The sequence below is a fragment of the Sebastes umbrosus genome, chromosome 18 (assembly GCF_015220745.1).
Source record: "Sebastes umbrosus isolate fSebUmb1 chromosome 18, fSebUmb1.pri, whole genome shotgun sequence".
NCBI classification, from domain to species: Eukaryota; Metazoa; Chordata; class Actinopteri; order Perciformes; family Sebastidae; genus Sebastes; species Sebastes umbrosus.
The window spans coordinates 2,451,283-2,475,976 of record NC_051286.1 but is presented as its reverse complement, the minus strand read 5'-3'; the positions used below and the strand labels follow the sequence as shown (position 1 = coordinate 2,475,976).

At 41.9% G+C, this 24,694-nt stretch overlaps 1 protein-coding gene across 1 annotated transcript in view; it reads left to right on the top strand.

Annotated features, from left to right (window-relative positions):
- Positions 1-24,306, top strand: part of nmbr (neuromedin B receptor) — a 49,136-nt gene extending 24,830 nt beyond the window's left edge. The window contains exons 4-5 of the mRNA XM_037750465.1: positions 16,551-16,789; positions 22,967-24,306. Of these exons, the coding sequence (XP_037606393.1) occupies positions 16,551-16,789; positions 22,967-23,129 (402 nt within the window). The 3' untranslated portion in view covers positions 23,130-24,306. The remainder of the gene's footprint in view (positions 1-16,550; positions 16,790-22,966) is intronic.
- Positions 24,307-24,694: the final 388 nt, after the last annotated feature.

The window sequence follows — 24,694 nt, the reverse complement described above, 5'->3', positions numbered from 1 at the left end:
ATGTATCTGGATGATTCTGTCAAAACAACACGTTCTCACTCCCAACTCGTGAAATACAGACACTTGGTCAGTGGTCCTACAATTCTAACAAAGGCGCGTCATAAAAACCAAGATGTTGACGGCCAAAAACCAAAATGGCAACGACCAAGATGGCTAAGACCAAAAACCAAGACGGTGACGGCAAAAACCGAAATGGTTTCGGCCAAAAACCAAATGGCGACGGCCATAAACCAAGATGGTGGCGGCAAAAAAGCCAAACTCAAGACTTCAAAACAGAAGTCCACAAACCAACGGGTGACGTCACGATGACTACAACCACTTCTTATTTACAGTCTGTGCATATATGAATATTTGTATCACTTTGAGTTCTTTCAAGGAAATCCCACTGCAAAAACTACAACAGCTATTATCTCTTTCCTCAATAAATAAGTCATTTCCAGGAAACTTTCAAAAACTTTTTAGGAAATTATTAGGAAATTACAGACACATAAAATAAACATGTTACACAAAAGTTTTCCCAGTTTGTATGTGGAAGAACTTGACTTCACAGAGCTCTGAAGAACTCCTCTTACATTAGATATCTCCCCCCTCTACATCATATCGCGTGTCGTCTAATTCATCTCATTACAGTTAAATCCACCTGTGCATGCGTCCTCGTGGGGCAGCGATGCTATCAGTGCTTCCTTGAATAGGAAAAAGCCTCTTCACTCGCCGCCCGTATCTCCACATCTATAGAGGTCGGAAGCCAATTGCTACATTAACTGCAGATGCCCACATCAATACCAAACTATCTTATCTGAGAGCAGAGCTAATTCATTATGTTCCCACAGATAAGAAACGCATTACAGAGCATAGACTCACAGCAGCTGCATCCCAACACACAAACACAGCAGAGCTGGAAGGCTTAATTTCTTCGATCAGAAAACGCTCAGATAAGTTGGTGGTTTTTAACAAACAATGTATTGTGTCTTTAGTTTGGTTCATCTGCCTGCTGATCAACTGATAACCAAGAATAATCAACTTGACTGTGACCTATAAATAACCTATAACCAGTCACCAACCTACAGGTCTGAGAAGTGAAGCCAATGCTGAAGTGCCTTTAACTTGCATTCTTTCTACCAGCCAGCAGGGGGCGACTCCTCTGGTTGCAAAAAGAAGTCTGATTGTATAGAAGTTTATGAGAAAATGAGTCTACTTCTCTCTTGATTTATTACCTCAGTAAACATTGTAAACATGAGTTTATGATCTCAATCTCTAGTTTCAAGTCTTCTTCCATACAGCATGATGTTCATTTAGTAAATTATGGTCCCATTTAGAGTCAGATAGACCATAAAGCAGGGGATGCTTTAGGGCGGGGCTACCTTGTGATTGACAGGTCGCTACCACGGCGTTGTCCGGTCTGGGAGTTGTCCGTGTTTTCGTCTTACAACTTTAAAGGTTTCACAGTCTGTTTTCACTTCATCAAAGTTAATTATGACATTTTGGTCGCCTAAAAATGTCTTATTCAGCGTTCAGTTGCACTTAACTCCACCCTCTCATGTCACTTCTGGTTGCAAAAAAACAAGATGGAGTCGTCCAAAAACAAAGAGGGCGTTGATCAAAAACCTAGTTGGCGACGACCAAAAACCAAGATGGCGACAAACAAAAACCAAGACGGCGACAACCAAAAACCAAGATGGCGACAACCAAAAACCAAGATGACGACAACAAAAACCAAGATAGTGACAACCAAAAACTAAGATGGCGACAACCAAAAACCAAGATGGCGACAACAAAAAACTAAGATGGCGACAACCAAAAACCAAGATGGCGACAACAAAAAACTAAGATGGCGACAACCAAAAACTAAGATGGCGACGACCAAAAACCAAGATGGCGACGACCAAAAACCAAGATGGTGATAAGAAAAAAACAAGATGGTCACGGCCAAAAACCAAGATGACGACGACCAAAAACCAAGATGGCTATCGCCAAAAATCAAGATGGCGACCGCCAAAAACCAAGATGGCGACAACCAAAAACCAAGATGGCGATGGCCAAAAAGCCGAACTCGGGTCGTAGTCCACCAACCAATGGTGGACTCTCCAAAAATAATTACTGCTATATTGTGATGAAATGAGATTTGTATCATCTGCAAAAATGTATTTTCATGGTGACCATGACCATGAGGAACCCCACATGGTATTATAACTGTGTCAGACTTGTGCCTTTTGATAGAGTCATATCTAAATATATAAAGTTATTATAGCTGTGATGTAAATAATCCTAAAACCATTCATTTAATGGATAATTGAAGCTATCATGGTTGATTGAATTGAACGCCTTTAAAAGATGAATAAATATGCCAAGAGTATATTCTTTCAGAAAGGGCAGTTGATATTCTATCAGTGAGTTGTTATAAATATTGACATTGAAGTTGAAAGTAAAGGTGAAGGCAAACTCATACAACAAACAAAATATCATCATAAAACACAAGGAAGATAAAAATAATGTTGAACTTGGAAGAAAAAAGAGAAGAGACTCACTGAATCTATAAAAACGAACTAATATTTTCTATATAATATTACACAAGGTTAATATAATATAGTGGAAAATGAATTTTGAATTACATTCATATGCAGAGAGGCTGTAATTATTCGTCTGCTGTGAATTTCCCATCAGAATAATACATGACTATTTCTGGAGGTGGATGTTGAATCATTAAAGAGACGCGTGTGTCTGTATAATGAAAAGAAAAATTGTACTATTATAGTTATACAGTTATATCATCACTCTGTGCTTCCAGACAGAAGGATGTATTTAACTGTAATGAGATGAATCCGATGAGACACGTTAGTGAAAGAGGAGGATCTGTAATGTTCTGCAGATGTTGGAGGTTAAACGCAGCAGAGAGATGAAACTGACTCGTCAGGTTTGTAGCTATCAATGTTTCAGGCTGGTGGAGAAACTAAACATCTGCAGTAGATCTTACTAAATAAAACATATACCTGTGTTTTAGTGGAACAGCGGAGGAGCCAAGAGTTTAGAAGGAGCATCACTAACCGCTGCCACGGAAAAGAAAAGTTTTTATTTTACTTAAATAGATCACCATGAAGAAAACCTGTAACTTTGAACAATACAATCTGCATCAACAGCATTGGAAAAAATCCAAATAATTGCTACCGATGAATCCATAAACCTTCACCTCTAGCAGCCACGGTTCAGCTCCTGACACTTACTGAAGTTTTCATTTTACTAAAATTGTTCACCATGAAGAAAAACCTTTAACTTTTAACAATACAATCTGCAACAACAGCACCACAAAATCTAAATAATTGCTACCGATGAATCCATAAACCTTCACCTCCAGCAGCCAGGGTTCAGCTCCCGACACTGTTACTGAAGTTTATTTTACTAAAAAGGTTAAAAGTTTTCTTGAAGAAAACCTTTAACTTTTAACAATACAAAATCTAAAAATTGACTTTGATATTTGAAGGTTTTTTTTTAGTTTGGGGGCAGAAGAACATACTTGCAGATGCGCAGCCCTGATATCTCATCATATATACTTCCACTGCAGACTCAGAGCAGCATGATCATCCCTTTGAGTGTTATTTGTGTCCACCTGAGACAAATATTCTCTCTCTTTTAGCTCTGATTTGGTCTCCACCACCACCTCCTGAGGGAAATAGCTGTCTCTTTAGATGCTAAACGCTCCACTATGTTCACCAGCTGGTTTCTAACTGAGTGTGTCTGCTGTCTGCTGCTGGGCAGGTAGTGGACCGTGTGTGTCAGAGCTCTCAGTTTCAATGTTTCCTGCTAAAAAAGAGTTGGTGACAGTCCTCCTGGAGTTTGTTACTGAGAGTGGAGTTATTATCAGTTTGAAAAAGTCACATTTTAGGGCAAGTTTGTGAGGAAAACTTTTACTTCGAGTTTACACTTCCAACTTAGACTTTAGTGTCTGTTGACTGAGCAGAAAGTGCAGCAGCAGTATGTCTTGAATCACGTCTAGTGACAGCTGACTGACAGCTGCAGGATTCTGCAGAAACTGCCTCGGACCTATACACACAGTGTGTGTGTGTGTGTGGTTTGGCAGTGTGGGTGATGCAGAGCGCAGGACACTAAGCTGGCAGGCAGCCACGACTCAGGCTGCGTCCAGCAGCACACCGACCTACAGCGAGCTGCACTCTGCAGCCACCCACAGGAGTTGGGGAAGGAAATTCAGGAGGTTTTGTGAGCAATATTTTAGTGTGCAAAAGGTTTTCCTAACATGCACGACCACCAATTCAATAAACTTCAAATCCCAATGTTGGTCAGTGGCCAACAGACGAGAGAGGTTTTTGTACAGGGTGAGGTCAGACAGCTCTCTCCAGAGGAAACTCAAAGTTTGCAGAGATAACTTGTCACTTTATTAAACACTTTGCAGGGTCTACTTCAGAGAATTCAAGTCCCCTTACAACCTCAAATCTTTTCAAACTGCTCCACATCTCTTCCCTGCTTCACCTGCCAGCTTACATCATCATCATCACCTCCATGTTCTCTGCTGATGGAGGCGGCGTAAACCTCCATCTGCAGAGGAAAAGACGGGTCAACTACGACCTCCAGTGCCAAAAAAATGTTTGTTTAAATATCAACTTGATTTTTTAATGTCTGGGCATGTTCAATCTGAAAACAGTGTTGCACCGTTTTGCTACAGTTTCCGGTTTCCTTGGTCAACCGTGTCTCCTGCAATATGACATTTCCATACACAACCCGGTCACAGGAAGGCGCGTAAATAGCACGACATTACACAGACATTTCGTGGGTCATGAGGACACCACACAACAAAACTACGGTAACGTCTGCAGGCAACAAAACCACTCACTTAAGTTTAAGAAAAACATCATGGTTGGGCTTAAAATAAGTACGTAAAACATATCATAAAATGTCATTAACAAAAAACAGCGGTCTCCTGGTTGAAAGTCCTGTGTTCCCTCCCACCATCAGCAGTCTCTCTCTCTTTTTATTCTACATCACTAGCTCTGAGCGTAGCATATTTACGCAAATGCATTTGTAGTCAGTACAAACTACACGGCGTACAAATGTCACGCCAAAAACAAGAAAGGCGTTCTTTTTGCACATTAAATGCCTCGCGCATTATCGTGGCATTCATTCACCACTACCGTACAACTAAACTGCATTTTTAATTTTGTTTTTGAGGACTTTGAGGTATGTTTTTCTCTCGTATTAAACATATTAAAAAGGCGTGTGCACAACAGATTCAACCAAAGTTGTTACACGACAGTGTTCAACGCACCAGGTTTGCCTCTAATATAATGTTTTGCTTCGTTTTGTCGGTGCCCATGAGTGATACGTCCTGTTGATTTTGAGCACAAACGTAAAAGTCTCCTGATTCAACACCACGTCGAAAACGTGCTGGATGCAAGAAGTTGTGTGAATCAAAAGAAATCAAAGCGTCTGCATGTTTGTCTTCATTTCAAACATTCAATTTATACTCTAAGCTGTCAAACACAGAGGAGATAACCTCCCACAGAGGGCTGATACCAGACAACACTCCTCTCTGTAGACGGCTAAACAATAGGCATATAACAGAGCATTATTTAAAAGAAATACTTATTGGAGTTGAATTTATTTATTAATTATTAATGCACGTAATAACACTAGGTAAAAAACTCTTTCAGTTTTGCTTCTAGGGCCAATGTAAGAATATAAAGTTATTTTTCTGCAGAAGGAATATGTGCGTTGCATCTGCATCATATTGTGCATAATACCTTCATTAATTATTCAAACCCTCCAACACAGAAACACTTATTGACCTTCTGTGCTTTTCTACTCACACATATTTCAAGTTTATTTACTTTCTCCTCTGGATAATCACACTGTGTGTAGGTGGCTGGGTGCTTTTCTCACAGTATTTGTTGTGCTCATGTTTACTCGTGACTCATGCGACCTTTTTAATTAAGGGATTAAAAAAAAACATAGTTAACAGATGGTATTAATGGAAACAGGCTTTCAGATGTAGCCCTAATTGTTCTCTAACATAACGTTGTACACATCATGTAGCTACACACTGTCAGAAGACAAACGTCTGTATATTAATATTACAGATATCTACTAATATAGACTACTGGTGATTATTAATCAAAAACTCTCCTCTGAGCTCATTAAGCTGCTTTTAAAGTGTTAAACTGGACAAGAAGATGATGTGATTGTCAAACGGTTTGTTTGCTTCAGCCCAACTAGAGCTGGCACCGTGCACAGTATTATGTAATACCATGTTTACTTCTGACATGCTTATCTCAGAAACAAACATACTGCAGAGAGAAACATAACACAGAAATATGAAGCAATAAATACAAAGCAAATGAAGAGAGATAAATGAGCTGAGACATAAACAACAGCAGCATCATCTGGCTCCGTTCACACATCAACCTGCATCTCCAGGATCTCCGTGAGTCATTTCTCACAAGCACATTTACTGTGAAAGGAAAACAATAAAGTTGAGTCATGACCCGCGGCGGAGACCGAAAACTCTCCTGCTTCACAAACTCTTAACTTCTCCGTTCAAGTTAGAGAGAGACAAATGGAATCACAGAGAAATTGGATCGTCCGTCCTCGGAGAGTCTCTGAGATCACTTCTTTGTCCCTCTGCTGTCCTTCACTGTGAAAACACCCTGACAGCTTAATGACATCATCTTTAATAACTCACTACGTCTTCTTCACTTATTGCTGCAGATACATCCTCATCATCATCAGTGTGCTGAGGCTGTTCCACCAACTACTTTAAGGTCCTGACATTAACAAGTTATATAAATTACATAAAATGTTCACATTTAAAGGACTAACCTTCTCCTTAGAGCTGCACTGGGAGCTCTTCCCGTGTGTTTTGAATTTAACGGTTCAGCCTCCATATAAATCACTTGAACGAGCTGCACCGACCCTGTGAGCTGTGAGCTGTGAGCTGTGAGAGGAAGAGTCCTGAAGGCAGAGCTGCAGCTCCAGCATGTTCACGGTTTGTGGCACGAACGTAGCTTTTAGCTCGTAGCTTGTAAGTCAGATTTCATTTATATAATATCTTGCAGAAAAATAAGAAGCTTTAAACAGAAAGAATACAAATACAGAGGACACAAATGAGAAGTTTGTTTTTAAGCCGTTTACGCACTCAGCTGATCTAACAGAGGTTGGGTGATGGGTCAAATACCCCCGCTTGGTCAGCGCCCCTCGGCTTCGGAGAACGTCGCACAGAGACACCCTTTAACGACAGCATGTGACAAACCGGCAAACTCTACACTCAAAGGCCACAAGATACACACAACACTTACAGTTACTTCACCTCATGGACGTTCTAATCCCGGACGAGCCCCCATTTGTTATGGCCCACCCTATGGGCGGCCCTATTGAGGCGAACAACACTCCAACACTGACCCAAATCAACCACAGAAGACACCTTTAGAACACTCAAATCCATAGGATTTATTAACAAATAGATACGAACAAGACCATGCAAAAATCATAGGCTGAGAGGCAGCAAAACCAGCAGTCCCCACACCAGAAGCCTCTCCCTTCTGCTGCTGGCACCGGAGCTTTTAAGCACTTCATTCCCAACCTCGTTTAGCAAATGCAGCACACCTCGGCATAGCTACTGGAGAGGGAAAAGGGACAACAGCACAGAAAACACATATAGCCGTAACAATCAGTGAAGTTAACGTCAACCTCGACCGTTTCCTAACCCCTAACTAAGTGGTTCCCGAAACCTACCTTTATTTTGTGAGGACACCATGCATGTAATGAGCGTATATTGACACGCCGTCCCTGGTCCGTCCAAAAGTAACGCAAGAGGGGTACCCCGTGTGTCGGTTTCCGATGCCGAGGGGCACTGACCAAGCGGCGGTATTTGACGAGTTTGGAGTGAGAACAGGTTGCCCGGTGTTTTGTTTGGTAAGTTACGTTAGTGACGTTTGTCACGTGACGACAGTCAGTTTTTTATTGACATTTGTGACGTGTTTTCTGTAGTTGTTTCCATATTTTACTTAATTTACTTACTTATTATGAGCTCAACCATGATGTTTTCCCTTACCCTAACTAAGTGGTTTTCTTATCTAAACCCAACTTGCGTGACGTACAAATGACCTGTGAAAAGTGGCGTACAACTGAGGCACGAAAACACTAAAATGCGTACTCCTAACACGCTTAATGTCCGTGTAATGCCCATGTAATGTCCGCGTAATGTCGTGCTATTTATACGCCTTCCTGTGAGACCGGGTTGAATATTTTATGTAATTATTCCAGTAATACATATATCTATAAAATGCAGCCTTCTCTTAATATTCTATTGTAAACTTGAACAACTTTCTCCGGCAAAAAGTTCAAATATTTTTTATTTTAACTTTGGACGGCGATGCTCTCTGATATTCTCTTCTGGCCTCGCCTAATATTTGATGATCTGAGTGGCCTAGAGGTGGTATGAGGATTTCAGAGATGTATGAAGGAGCATTGTGTGTGATGAGCAATGCCTGGAAGTCTATTCTGTACTTTATGGGGATGTGTGTGAAGGGATGTGAGGACTGGTGAGATGTGGGATCTACGCTTGGTTTTAGTTAACAGCCTGGCTGCAGGCGGGACCGGGCCGCTCGACTGAGACTGAGAAAAGAGCATCGCAGTAGTCTGGGCGTGAAAAGACGAGGGTATGGATTAGTAAGTCTAGATCTGTGGCTGATGGCATCGTAGCAGCCAATTATACTTTGAGTTGTTTGACTTTTTTTGTGCTTTGCAGCAGATAGAAAACACGTCTGCAGCTCGTCTGTGACGGATGTGATACCAGATAATTAGTGACTGTACTTTACTCTTCTTACCGAGCATACTCTCTGATAGCAGTGTTTTACATTTAGTATAAAAGAAATCAACATGAACTAAATGTAACACAGAGTAACATCCTGTCTCACATCAACCTCTCAGTCTGAATACAGACAGTGAAGTACACATTAATATGTGTATTTGTGTTGTATTGTATCAAATAGAAACATATGCAACAACAACTAGAAACGCAACATGAAAAAAACTCGTCGCAGCAGCAGTTTAACTCGAACGTTCCTGCCATCTGCTTCTGTTATAAAGACAATGATGAGAGTTCATGTTTATTCATGAAATCTCGACAATAGCAAAGCAAAACAAACACTCGAGCAACTCGCGTGAGTGTTGCGACGTCTTTCAGATTCATATCCGTGGATGAAATCAGACACTTTTTCATTTCCTCTGGAGCTTATTGCACACTCAATAGTACAAACTGTGTGTGTGTGTGTGTGTGTGTGTTATGTCACTGGAAGTGCTCCGCTGTACCACTATTAGTAGATACTGTAGTACCAATACCACCAACATCGCCAGTTGAGTTTCAGAGACTTGTCATTTGTACGCCATGCAAACGTCTGCAGTTATGTTCAGGCAAGAAAACCACCTAGTTAGAATACGGGGAAATGTCATGGTTGGGCGTAAAATAAGTAATATAAGTAAAAAACATGTACGGAAACAACTATGGAAAACATATATGTCACATGACAAACGTTACTAACGTAACTTACAAAACACAGGTCTCCTGGTTAAAAGTCTGGCGTTTGTTGGACCCGCCCGCCATAAGTTCTCTTTCTCGCTATTTATACTACGTCACTAACTCTTAGCGTAGCATTTTTACATGGATGCGTTTACATTGCAGTCTGTACAGGATTCATGGCGTTCAAATGACACGTGGAAATCAAGAAAAACTTTCTTATTGCACGCTAAACACCTTACAGATTAACGTGGCATTTATACGCCTTTTGGTGCTAACGGGCAGGTTAGTTGGACCCGTCCATCCTCCCCTTCCACCGCCCTATGTGCCACTCCTCACTCTTTAATCTACATCAGTTGCTCTGAACGTCTTCTACTGACGCGGATGGGTTTATATTTTAGCTCGGTGGGTTGGTATCAGACCTCGAGGGGCACAGACAAGTCGCGGTATTTGACATTTGGGAGTGAGAATGGGTTGGACGTGCAAGACAAGAGTCGACACAGATGAAGCAAGCTTCTCCCTCCGGCTTCGATCACCTTCCTACAGTATTAGTAACTTTAGCGTATTCAGCAAAGCTACCGAAAAGAAGCCTCCATCTGTCCCGTGACCCTCGTCTGGAGGTCATTAGTCTCGTTTAGTCTTCAAAGCTGCTTTGAACCATCCAGTCTGGACAGAAAGAAAACAACATATTGGGACACACCAACGTCAGAAACTTTAAAGGTACTGAAGGTGACGGAGCTGCAGCTCGTCAGTATCTATCCAGTGAAGGTCTTTGATCCGTGAAGATAAATGCTCTAATCAACACCTCAAAGCAGCAGCGACGGTGCAAAGAGCAGCAGGTGTGAGGTGACGAGAAAAAACAGCTTCTTAGTGCTTTTTCATTGAAAGAGTAAAGAACATCTGGGAATAGAAGATTAAAGACCGGATGACGGGAATGTCTTTAGTTCTGTGGGGCCGTCAAAGTTAACACGATATTAACGCAAATAAGTTTTAACGACACTAATTTCTCTAATGCATTTAACTTTTTTAGATTTTTAGGTTGTTGCAATAAAGATGAAGACACTGGCATCATATGAAACTAGAAAATATGATGAATCCATCGGTACCCACCATGTCATACTAGCTTGTCATACTAGCTTGTCTGCTCGTCACATCCTGTTTCCTCCTTACAGTCAACGTTGGTTTATTTGAAACATTTAGTTTTTCTTTTTCAATTTGTTTTGCAGCACGACATCTTAAATTACATAAATAATAAACAATAAACTACTAACACAATAAGACACTTGAAGACATTACAAGTGCTGGCAATACAATGCAATACAGAACACAATAAGTGCCCTCGGAGAGCGCAGACCTCCATCACATCCGCCATCCCACTAAATAACGTTCATCTCAGACTTAATGAAAGAGTCATATGCTAAATAACGAGGCTTCCTGCTGTTGTTTCTGAGCAGCGGACGGAGAGTGAAGTGTCTGTTTGTTTAGACGTGAGATGGCCATTGTAACCCACTCAGACACACTCCTCCCAACGCCGTCCACATTGTCTCTCCGTCTCTCTCTGTGAAATTGACCCACTACCGTGAAAAGACATTTCCCAGAGCGCACACTTCACCCTCCCATTCACTTTAATCACTGAATGCATCGAGTTGTTTTTCATCTCGCTGCTGCTTTCCTGTTTTGTTTCTCCAGCTTTTGTTGAGCTGATCATGTTTGTTTTCTCTTCTGTCTATTAATGGCGACACTCGGATAGAGCCGGCTTTGTTTTCTTTACAACCACTAACAGTTAAAAGAGATTGATTCAGAACACTTGTTAAAGGCAGGGTGGGTGAAGGAAACCCAGCCCGTTGTTGTCAACTCTTTTCCAATGAACGGAGCTCCAAAAGTCCCGAAATCTGGAGAGAAAGTCCCAAAGCCGGAAAGCCACTCCGCCAAAACTATCATTATGAACGTAAACAATGAACATGGCTTTAAAACTGAGTCCGCTACAACCTTAAGCTCAAAAGTTGCGTTAATGTGTTAAAGAAATGAGTGGCGTTAAAACTAATTTGTGTTAACCTGTTGTTATCTTTGACAGCCCTAATTGATTGCTTTCAGGATGTGATGAGAGTTTACAACCCCGCCTTTAACTACATATTTGTTGCGGATTAATGTTTGATGGCAGTGCATGCTGGGTAACATCATCATCATTTATACAGTGTTTCATCTGCAGACACAACAACTAGTGCACAAATATGAAATTTTGGCTCCGGATTTCAGCATTTGGAGCCTAATAGAAATATGACAAGTTGACGCCTCGCTGCACCGCCGCCGCCACCTCAGGTGTCGATCGGTCTCAAACGTGCCTCTAAATGGGAGCTGGCAGCCCGCAAACTCCCAGGTGGCTTTGCAGGCTTCTTCCTCGGTGACAAAGGCAGCGGCTCTGAAGATTTATCATCAATGAGCTGAGGAGAAACTCCATTACAGGCATCTGAATACACTCTGCCGTGGCAGCAGCTGCAGGTGTGTGTTTGTGTGCGTGTGTGTGTGTGTGTGCGCGTGTACTGAACAGACACACACAAGGAAATACAAGTATGAAAGTATATTTATACGTCTGACAATGCACGCACACATTTAATCCACCGTCCAGATGCGTTGTGGCCCGGAGCTGCAGGTTCCTAAGAGGATCTTTGGAGAAACGCCAAACTGCCCGAACGCTGGCGGCAAATCAGAGCAAACACAAATCAGTGGCAGCCAGACGGGAGAGAGCAGAGATGATCTGTGCTCTGGAATCAGCTCACTTTGCTGTCGGTTAACTTTTTTTATTTACTGTTTCTTGTCTTTGAGCGGCGAGGCAGTCAAGGTGAGATGCCTTCGGCTGCTTTTTCAACTTAATGACGATAAACTGGAACCTGCAGCCGTTCTTCACCGAGCAGAATCTCATTAAGTTCATTGTGAAGAGTCATGTAATCCTCTTTGGTCCAATTTACCAACAAACAATATCAAATGACGTCGCATCAGGTGAGCGCTCCAGACATTCAGAGGGTCAAACTCCAAAAAGACACAATCAATTGGCCACATTTCTGCTCATCAACATTCAGTCTGATGTCATGTGAACACGGATGAAACAGAACTTATCAACATACACTCACCGGCCACTTTATTAGGTACACCTTGCTAGTACCGGGTGGTCTTCTGCTGCTGTAGCCCATCTGCTTCAAGGCTTGGACGTGTTGTGCGTTCAGAGATGGTATTCTGCATACCTTGGTTGTAACGAGCGGTTATTTGAGTTACTGTTGCCTTTCTATCATCTCTAACCACTCTGCCCATTCTCCTCTGACCTCTGACATCAACAAGGCATTTCCGTCCACACAACCCCCGCTCACTGGATATGTTCTCTTGTTCGGACCATTCTCTGTAAACCCTAGAGATGGTTGTGTGTGAAAATCCCAGTAGATCAGCAGTTTAATACTCAGACCAGCCCGTCTGGCACCAACAACCATGCCACGTTCAAAGTCACTTAAATCCCCTTTCTTCCCCATTCTGATGCTCAGTTTGAACTTCAGCAAGTCGTCTTCACCACGTCTAGATGACGTAATGCATTGAGTTACTGCCATGTGATTGGCTGATTAGCTATTTGTGTTAACAAGCAATTGAACAGGTGTGCCTAATAAAGTGGCCGGTGAGTGTATATCAACATACGTATATGTATGTCAGCCCGATGAAGAGACCAACCCCGTCTCCTACAAAATGACCTTCTCAAGCAACTAAACAGCATTCTCAATTATGTTTAGAGGGAAACGTATTTTCTCCCAGATTACAGTCGCAGTTTGAAGCAGCCCGTTCGCATGAAAAGGCATATAAATGCCACATTTTTGGCCTTCGTCATCTTGGTTTTTGGCCGTCTTCATCTTGGTTACTGGCTGTCTTCATCTTGGCTTTTGATCATCGCCGTCTGGGTTTTTTACAACCACAAGTGAGACGAGAGGGTGGAGTTAAGTACAACCAAACGCTGAATAAGACATTTAAGACGAAGACGAAAACAGATCAGACGACGCCGTGGTAGCGACCTGTCAATGTCAAGGTAGCCCCGCCCTAAAGCATCCCCTGCTTTATGGTCTATCTGACTCTAAATGGGACCATCATTTACTAAATGAACATCATGCCGTATTGAAGAAGACTTCAAACTAGCGATTGAGACCATAAACTCATGTTTACAATGTTTACCGAGGTAATAAATCAAGAGAGAAGTAGGCTCATTTTCTCAGAGACTTCTATACAATCAGACTTCTTTTGGCAACCAGAGGAGTCGCCCCCTGCTGGCTGTTAGAGAGAATGCAGGTTTAAGGCGCTTCAGCATTGGCTTCACTTCTCAGATGCTGAGGTTGCTCACTGATCTAAATAGAAGTTGTGGATGAATCTTAGAGGAACCGTTGGATGCTACTCGTTAAGTTTGTTAATTTACTTCATGGTTGCAGATTTATTTCAAAGTAAAACATGGAGGTCCAGCATGTGAAAAAGGGCTTTACCTGACTCTTTCTTGACACCAAAGTTACACTACTACCAGACAAACTATGTCTTCCCTTCCAGTTCACTGCAGTGACGTCAGGTTCACTCACCGAAATACCAAACAGATGCAGTTGAGAGACGATAAAAAAGCTGCCTGCACCTGAGGGAGATAAACGTGGCCTTAGGTGTCAACAACACGAGTCTGATTCTCTCTCTGTTTGGGGTGAGAAGGTCTAATGAGCCCCTCTGAGTTTAATTTGTGGATGTAAACTATAAAGGATTTAGATGCATGTAGAAAGAAAAGAGAACATTATTCATGTTCTTTCTGTGGTCCAGTTCATGTGTGTACATCAGAAGGTCAGGAGGTCTGAGGAGAACACACAGAAGCACTCTGAGAAACACCGCTGACATTTCTACGTGTTTGTGTTGAGTTCAATCTTTACGTTTCAGCGGATGGCTGACCTGTTCAAAATCCGCATGAGTGACATAATTGACCTTTTTCATATGTCTCTGGCAATCACCGAGCATCCGCCTGACAAGGTCAAACTCCTTGTTCGTCGCTCGAACACGTAACACATTTGATGTTTAAACATGATTCCGGATCAATTCTCCGTCCGTCTCGTTGTCTGTGTCCGTCCATTTCATCAGGAGACATTCGGAGGAAGCTTTTAGCATCCAGGTCCCGGTGGGAGTCGAACCTTTCCTCTTCTCAAGCTTGATTACAGTTTGTCACCAAAATAAGTGATCATTGGTGTAACAGGATGGCTGTTTACTGTTTGCATCAGTTGTTATTTTGGCTTTTAACGAATCCTACGTCATGCATGATGGATTTTGAAGCAGGGGTGAAAAATGTGAAGCCGTTTGTATCTCAGCATTTAACGGCTTTCTAGCTGCATTATTTCAACTATTAGCAAACTGCACATATTCTGTTGACCCATCCATCCACTCCGACATCCATAAGGGGTTTAGCAAGTTTAGTATCAGACAGGTTGTGTCTGGATCTTTACAACATATTCTCCCAACTTGTCAAATACCAACGCTATGACGCTCTAGTTTCCCCTCTAGTGTCCGTTTTGGATGCGTCAGGGATGGCGTTTCAACATATGCTCATTACATGTATGGTGTCTTTTTAAAAGTGTCTTCACAGGAAGTTAAGTTTAGGCAACACAACCACTTAGTTAGGGTTAGGATGATAGCGGTCTCGGTACTAAGTACTAACACAAAGGAAACACTAATCGATCCCACCTCACCTCAGCACCCCGTTATCATCAACGCCATAACAGTTGAAGTAGCGGACAGCTTCAAATACCTCGGAGTGACCCTGGACGATAAACTCAGGTTTGACCAGCACACCAATGACGTTCAAAAAAGGAACCACCAAAGACGCACACTTGAAGGACTTTATGTTGCCCCCGATCTCCTCCTATTGCTGCTGTACCAGAGCATTATCCAGCCCATCCTACTCTACTGTTCCACCTGCTTCTTTAACGTTTTCCGTCACTAACCGGGCAAAACTCACACGCATAACCAACTACTGCTGCCAGGATAACTGGTCTCCCGACACCCCAACCTCACAGAACTAAACAACAAAGCCATTGCACGCATTGCAATCTCAGTAGCACAGGACATCACACACCCACCTCAATCACTACCTCACCATAACGCCCCGCTCCGGGCACCGGTACAGAACACCGAGGTGCAACAAGGCTCGCTTTGGGAAAACCTTGATACCTGCAGTCATTCAGGCGTCGCTGAATAGGCCTGAGTTTGTAATGCTCTCCGTCATTTTCTGTTGTTATCGCTGTTGCTGTGTTACTGTGTGCTGTTGTATGTATTGGTGTCTGACAAGAAAACCTTGTGGGACAATAAAGTCTAAAACGTCTAAAAAGATCACTGAGAAGCAGGAGACAGGAGATCTTTCCTAAATCTTAACCAACGTGTTTTTGTAGCTTAAACCTCAGCACATGAAGCCAGACTCTGGTCTCACAGTCCTGCACGTTATACGCCAAACATCCACCTCCACACCTCCCTACGATGTCTGAGCGTCTCAAGGACAAACGTCCTGATTGGTGAAACCAATGCCAGTGAACATAATCCATGCGGTGCTCACCTTTCATCCCAAAGTTATTTTCCAAAACTATTTAGAAAGTATAAAGTGTGACTTTGGAGGAAGCATTTTAAGATCTAGACTTGTGTTCTACATTTATATTGAGAGTAATTTGGAATAAGTATGAATTATTTTATGCATTAAAATCACATCAGTAACAGAATGGCTCTTTTTTCTACGGACGACCACCGCAGTCTCTCAGTATACTGTGCAGGTCAGGGCGTCGTGTACACAGCCAAAGGGTTACATATTTTATCTGCAGTATATTATGCAAATGCATCCCGTTAACAACACAAAGCTCTCATAGTTGTAGTGGTTTGAGCAGCTCAGCCCAGTATGTCTCCCAGAATATAAAAAGTAAATGATGCAGTAGTTAGCAGCTTTATCTTCCATCCCAGCTGATTATTTCTCATTATTTCTTTTTTATCTCCGCTCGTCCAGATGGAGACGAGGAAGCGTCTGGCTAAGATCGTGTTGGTGTTCGTGGGCCTCTTCGCCCTGTGCTGGTTCCCCAACCACGTGCTCTACATGTACCGCTCCTTCCACTACCACCAGATGGACCTGTCGCTGGCTCACCTGGTCGTCACCCTGCTGGCCAGAGTCCTCAGCTTCTCCTCGTCCTGCGTCAACCCCTTCGCCCTCTACCTGCTCAGCGAGAGCTTCCGCCGCCACTTCAACAGGTTGGACCTCATGTCAGATAAACGTTTCTGGATCCTGACACTAAATCAAATATAAATGAATAAAAACATAAATATGTCATTAAATGTAGCAAAAATAATTGATTAATTGATAAAATGTGATTGATATTTCTGTTTTAATTTGCTTCTTTATTTATTTAGTATTAATTCACTTACATATTTCCTCTTCTGATTATGCTTGTTTATTTTACCTTTTATTTATTTTTGTTATTTTTTTAATTCATTTTTAAATTAATTAATTAATTTTTGAATTAACTTATTTTCTATTTACTTGTTCATTTATGAATTTTTTTATATATATTTTTAAATGTATGTATTCCATGCATTTATTCATTTTGGGTTGTCACTAAATGTGTGTCATCATGGGGTCTAATGATAATTATTTATTTATTTATTTATTTATTTATTTATTTATTTATTTATTTATCCATTTATTTTTTATTTTGGCAGGTTCCATCCTCCATACATTTCAGTCTCTAACTACAGTACGTCCAATAATCATAGGGACAATTCATGTCATTGGTTGTATGTCTGCATATAAATATACATATAAACATTTCTTAAATTTCATTCAGGTTGAATGAAGTGATTGGACGGGTTTATTACAGTCCTGCGACAGCCACAGATATCGGATATTTTTCTTTTTTTTTCTGGTCAGAGCATTTGATTTCTTGATTGCAATTAAAAAATTCTAGCACATAAGGATGTTGGGGAGTCGGGGGGAGCTGCTGCTGCAGCCGTTTGATTGAATATGATTGGGCATCACTTGTCAGCTGTGATTTAAGCATGAAACAGCAGATGCCAATCAGCTAATGCAATGCCCTGCCTGAACAAACACAATGCCCATATTCATGAGTCACAAAGCCTTCACCATTTCATATTTACAGTAACTGCACCCATTTCAAAAAGAGACTGCCAAGTTGATATATTAACTAGCTTTAATAGTTCAAATATTTAGATTTTACCAGTTCAGCTTCTACATTTCAGCATGTAGTTTGACCAACACAGCAGTTTGTGAAATAGTCACGAAATGTAATCTATTTGATTCGTGTTCATAGACACAATTTTCTACCGTGACGCTCAGCACGACTTTCAACAACAGATTTTTAGTGCTTTTTCCTACAAATGTCCAGCAACATATGACGTACGTGTCAAATTCTGCCCCAGTCTTTTCAAAATAAAACTACTTTGTTAGGTTTAGGAATAGGTCAACTTGGTTAGGCTTAGGCAACAAAACTACTTAGTAAGGTTTAGGAAAAGATCGCGGTTTGGGTTAAAATAACACCAGAAGTGGCGTAACTTAAAGCTGAAGTCGGCGAGATTGGATCAAATATGATTAAAAAAAGTAATCTTTATAAAACGGTCGCTATATCGTGACAGTAGTACATCTGAAAAAAGTAATTTTCCTCTGTGTCCTCCGGTGCTCCTAACGGCATCTGCAAGATTTCACAGACCGGAGGAAAACAAGCAGTAAGAGCTGATCCGAGGTCTGCTGTCCAGCTGCCATCTATGAGAGCCGGCTGTCAATCACTCTGAACTCCGACCAAACGGTCAAACTAGGCAGCGCTGATCAAATATGAATCAATATCATGATACGTTAATGTCTATTTTTCTCCTCAGATGTTCTCAGAATCATCTGGTAGTGCACGGTTTAGTTGTAAAATGAGAAAGTTTGTGACCCGACCAGTCACGGTCTAGATGTTCTAAAGCCTGAAAACAGAGCCATGAGGACGAGCAGAAGTCTAGTTTTCTCTCAGAACACTTGAATTAGAATATGATGCCAAAAACATACTGACTACTGAAGCTTTAAGTACGGAAGTTACACGACAAAAATTACTTAGTTTCTTTACCCACCATCCACCCCGACCTCCTCCCTATATGGCGTTCGCTCCCTATACGCCACTTTCTATACACCACTCTCTATACGCCACTCTCTATACTTTCTGGTTCACAATTACGTGGATTACATACAAATTGATTTCGTGCTACAAACTGCTGTGTGCTGGGCTGGTTTGAAAGGATGCTCAACATGGTATTATTCGTCAGATTAACTGCCCTTAAGACGGAAAACATGCAGAGGTTAGTTGCTTGAATAATTCTGTATTGATTGTATCTATAGAATGCAGATAATAAGATGTATTGATGACCCGAGGAGATAGATGAACAGGCATGCTGCTGCTCAGTATTGGCCGGGTGCTGCTGCTGATGTTTTGCTCTCTGTGTACAGACCGTAGTAAATTGCAATTGTAGACTAATCAAAACTTTCCAGAAGGCTGAACATTTGTTGAGCTCCGAAAGAGATTCAAGAAAAAGAAAAAAAAACAGCGAGCGAGTTCTTCCATTTTTACCGTAAATGGACTCCATAACGACGCGAGATGAAGTAATCACGGCTCCGTCGTTCTCTAAATCTCCTTTTGAGTGCTCCCACTTCCACTAAACATCATTATTCTTCCTCGGCAAGATGGGAAACCCTCTTTCAAAACTCTGGCACAATCCTCCCAAAAACCTGTGACAAGTCCTAGCGAACGGCAGCAACCCGGAGACGTGCTTTTGAGTGTTCATTGGGGGTCAGATTTGCAGGCAAAATCCTGACACCTAATGAAGCAGCAGAGAATACGGAGGGAAATAAGACGTGCCTTCGGGAAGCAATTACGAAGGGGCTGTTGCATGAAGCACGCGCCGTAATTCACCGGTCTTTGGATTTATTTCTTATTATTCTAAAGGAAGTTTCAACCGAACTGTGTTATAAGACCAAATGTGAGGATTTCCATAAAGTACAGCAATGTTAAGCCTTCACATTCTGTACCCGGGGAGCCTGTTAACCATCTTTATTTCCTGCTTCTTTGGGACTCTGGGAGAAATAAAATCAGTCCACACACAGCCGGTGCAGATTTCTATAAAGTCTGACTGCTGGAGGTGTTGTCAAATTATTTCTTAGTGACTTGAGTTTTCTGTTATGCCTCCGCGCCGACGACACCCCGGACCAGAGGCATTATGGTTTTGGGTTGTCCGTCCTTCTCTCCGTACCATTTTTGTGAATGAGATATCTGAGGAACGCCGGGAGGGATTTTTTTCAAATTTGGCACAAACGTCTACCTAGACTCGAGGATGAAATGATTAGAATTTGGTGGTTAAAGGTCGTTGTGACATCACAAACCAGCATTTTCACTCATACGTTAACTTGAATGTCCCTCGGGAGCGCAGACCTCCGTCAAGATGTCCGAGTACGATCACCTAAATCGTCGTCGTTACTCTTTCTAACAATAACCAAGTGTGCTTTGGTTGAACTCAACTGTAATTTCAATCTCAAGTTTAATGTGAAAAAACGCCCCCGTTCTCTCTCTGAAGGAAAGAGGCGTGGTCATGCGCCATCAGCTACACGGCGCATGTGTTGTACCCAGAAGTCTTAATGTTCTGGCTGAATCCTTTAAAAAATTCCTGAATTGCCACAAAAATCAAATGGATTGTTCATTGTGCCACACCCCACCCCTCCAAAAAATTTCATTCAAATCCATCGCGAACTTTTGGAGTAATCCTCCAAACGGACAAACCAACAAACCAACGGTGGTGAAAATATTACCTTCCTAGGCCTTGAGCCTTGGCGGGGGTAATTATGACAATTTAACACAAATGTCTAACAGGATAAAATGATGAAGTGGTGACATTTTGGACAGATGTGGATGTAAACTGCAACTTGACTGGTTGGCGGAGGCGTACAACCGAGACCTGGTCATTTTAGTTTAACATCCTTTATAGCTGCTGTAATGCCGACTCTCCATTAAAGCTGCATTTAATGTTTTCATCATCGAATAATCTGCAGATTATGTTATTGATTTATCAACTAATTGCTTTGTGTATAAAATGTCAGAAAATAAAATTCCTTCTTTGTCTGACTGAAGAAACCAGCAGATATTCAGTTTGCTTTTAAGAAAGGCTAAATAAATTGTCAAATTTTCGAATTTTGCGGGGCTGGAACAAGTGAGTCTAATGGACCAACCAGACCTCACGGCAAGTTGTATAAATACCGCGACATTACACGGATATTCCGCGTGTCATGAGTACGCATTTTAGCTTTTTCGTGTGTCATTTGTACGCCACGCAACAAAACTACAGTAACGTCCGCAGTTAGGTTCAAGCAACAAAACCACTTAGTTAGGATAAGGGAATACGTCATGTTTGGGCTTGAAATAAGTAAGTAAACTAAGTTAAGCACGTACGGAAACAACGTAACACAACTTCAGAAACCACGTTATAAACATTAATAAAAAACATGTGACAATCGTCATAACATCGAACATAACTTACAAAACAACGGTCTCCTGGTTAAAAGTCTTGTGATTGTTGGACCCGTCCACCATTAGTGGTTTCTCGCACTTTTTATACTACATCACTAACTCTTACCGTAGCATTTATACACAGATCTGTTTACATAGCAGTCAGTACAGGAAAGGCGTACTTATTGCATGCTAAACGCCTTGTGCATTATGGTGGCCTTTATATGCCTTTTGGTGCAAACAGGCTGAACTGAAGTTAAACGCGTTGTTTGACTGTCCTGTAATAACAACATGTTCTTGTACAAATCCTCCGTTGCAATAATTAAAACCTATTTGCAAGAAAAAAAGTCTTAATTTTAGTAAAGACCAGTCTTTATTTAGCAAGAAGATTCTGATGTGAAGCAACAGGAACGTTTGCTCTGCATCAGCAGCAGAAAGCTCCAACAACAACAACAGCAACAGCAACAACAACAGCAGGGTGAAGGAGAGCAGACTGGAAAACAAATCACTACATGGAAAGTTAGAATTAGAAAAAAAAAACTAAAAGACAATGCACCATTGTTACCAAACAACCGTCAGCTGTACATTGTGATCCTTTTATATTCAAGCTTCCTCTTTAGTTATCTGCATCACCACATTGTGCCAGTCAGACAGTGTGTCCCATTCATATAACAGCCGGAGCAGCAGCAGCAGCAGCTCCATTGTGGCTCCACAACACAACATCCACGCTGCACATTTTCACTCATACACTTTTTTTTTTAATTATTATTTTGTCATAAATTAATTACTTAATTATTTAGTACAGCCGTTTGTCTCCTGTTTTTACTTGTGGTGCACCTTATTCTGGATTAATGCCTTATTCTGGTCCAGTCCTATCCGTCTATTTTCCATATTCCGTTCTATTAAATACCATTATCTATTTCTGCTTAGGTCTGTTGTAGGAGCCATTTCTGAACAGAGTTATTAACCCCTTTATTAACCCTTTGCAGAGCAAAGTGTCGGAGCACAAAGAGCCCTTTTCTGATTGAATAAAGAAATGAAAGTCAGTTTACCAAAATGGGAACCAATAAAACATGTTTTCCCCATTTGTTTTAATATTATTATTAGGGCTGTTAATCAATTAAAATAGTTAATTGTGATTAATCGCACATTTTTTATCCGTTCAAAATGTACCTTAAATTGAGATTTGTCAAGTATTTACTACTCTTATCAACATGGGAGTGGACAAATATGCTGCTTTATGCAAAATGTATATTTACTATTGGAAATCGATGAACAACATAAAACAATGACAGATATTGTCCAGAAACCCTCACAGGTACTGCATTTAGCATAAAACAATATGCTCCAATCATAACATGGCAAACTGCAGCCCAACAGGCAACAACAGCTGTCAGAGGTCAAGGGACCCCTTTGAAAATGGCCATGACAGTTTAATTTAGCGTAAGTTTGGAGCGTTATTTCACCTCTTTCATGACACGCTAGTATGACATGGTTGGTACCGATGGATTCCTTATGTTTTGTAATTTCATATGAAGCCATTATCTTCACTCTAGCTTTAAAACTGAGCCTGCTATAACCTACAAATCGCAAGTTGCGTTAATGCGTTAAAGAAATTAGTGCCATTAAAGTGAATTGGCGTTATGGCGTTACCTTTAACAGCCCTAATGATGATGCTTCAGCAGAATGAATCGCACCAAATATTACCATATGCTACATTTCTGTTAAAACTACATTGTGATTCAATTAAAGTATTTGTAATTAAAGAAGTACATTTATCTTCTTAGTATGACCTGATGGAGTAAAATCAAACATATGAGATATTTTAAGCAAAGATCCTTTAGGACTCCGTTAACTCTTTCTTCTTCTTCTTCTTCTTCCTCAGCCAGCTGCGATGTGGTCAAGGTAACCGCCCCGAGCGCCAAGCCAGCTACCTGCATAGCACCTCCCACATCCGCCTCACCTCCATCAAGAAGACCACGCCCACCGCCGCCGTCATCGCCCCAGCGGCCAACGGCAACTCCAACAGACAGGAAGTGGCTCTGTGAAGCGGGAGGGAGGCTGCGACTCTTGTTTCTGTTTTCAGCTCCAGAGAGATCTGCAAACGTCAGACTCCTGCAGCTCTGAGACCAGCAGGGACTTTGGTAGACTGTGTGGATGGATGGATGGATGGATGGATGGATGGATGGAACTCTATACAGGCCTTGTTACTGGTTCAACGGATGCACCAGCCGGACTTCATCATCTACATCCTCGACTCGGCAACCCAACAAAAAGTGCCTCTTTTGAAAAAGGGAACGGCAAAAAGCCAAACTTTCTACAGCCACAGTGTTGGCTAAAAGCATATATATCCTACTGAAGGTGTCGGAGGAAGTTTACCAAACCACACGTCCGAGGCTGACAGACTTGTTGACAGCATGGCTACCACACTAGCATGTTTCTCTGTTGCTGTAATGCTCATCAGCGATTGATCTAAAAAGCCATTTTCATCTATTTGGTGACTCTGTATTGACCCACAGAGAGAGAGAGAGTCTTATTGTCTGCTGCCTCTTGATAAGGAGGGTCGGACACAGAGACATGAGACTTATCCAAGGAGATCTCGGGGGAATGCATTGGAGGATTTGACTCTCCAGTTATACGGGATGGTCTCTCTCTGAACTCCTGCTACAACTATTCTGTAGCAGACAAAAACTACCCAAAGCCTTGTAAACCAAAATATGTCCCTGTGTGGAGCAGAAGCTGTCTGGTGGCTCTGTTAATCTCTGTGTTCACCAGGTACGACTCTGTGTTCGATTCTTGTGGAAGGTTTCGTGGACTTAAGGGGCCACCGCCTCTCGCCTTCTGGTCTTTGACAGTTCGTATTCTTGGCCAGACGTCGGGCTTATTCTCAGCGGGCGTCGGGCTCTGGCGGGGTTGTGCCTCGCTGACTCCGTTTCACGGACGGTGTCCAGCATGCTGACCTCAGGATCGTATCGCTGCTCTTTGCAGACGATGCCGGCGGTGACGCTCCAGCACGCACTGGAATGGGACGCAGCTGAGCGTGAAGAAGTTCATGGTACGCTGCCAGAAATTTGAGCATTGCTCAGTTGCTGTAATTTGGTACTAATTCAATCTGTTCTCATGAAAAGGTGTATAAATGCCACGATAATGCGCGAGGCTTTTAGCGTGCAATAAGTACGCCTTTCCTGATTTCTGCGTGTCATTTGTACGCCATGTATCCTGCACTGACTGTAATGTAAACACATCCATGTATAAATGCTACGGTAAGAGTTACAGACGTAGAATAAAAAGAGAGAAAGACCGTTTATGCGTACGTGCCAACCCTCCTGATTTTCCCTGGAGACTCACGTTTTTCATCGCCCTCTGTCGGTTTCCTCCCGGGGTCACATTCTCCCGTATTCCTCCTGATTTATGAAAAATGTTCAGGCCTGTTTCTGGCGCTGTACAGCGTCTATATGCCTTACTATTTCCACCCGGACACTGCAGTTAGGCTTTGCTCAACGCAGCGAAAAGTCGTTGTGGCGCGGCGCAAGCTATTGGAAATACCGGGTTTCAGAGCGCAGTGGTGCCGTCGTCACGTTGTGTCTGAAAGGACATTTAGTGAGTGAGAGAC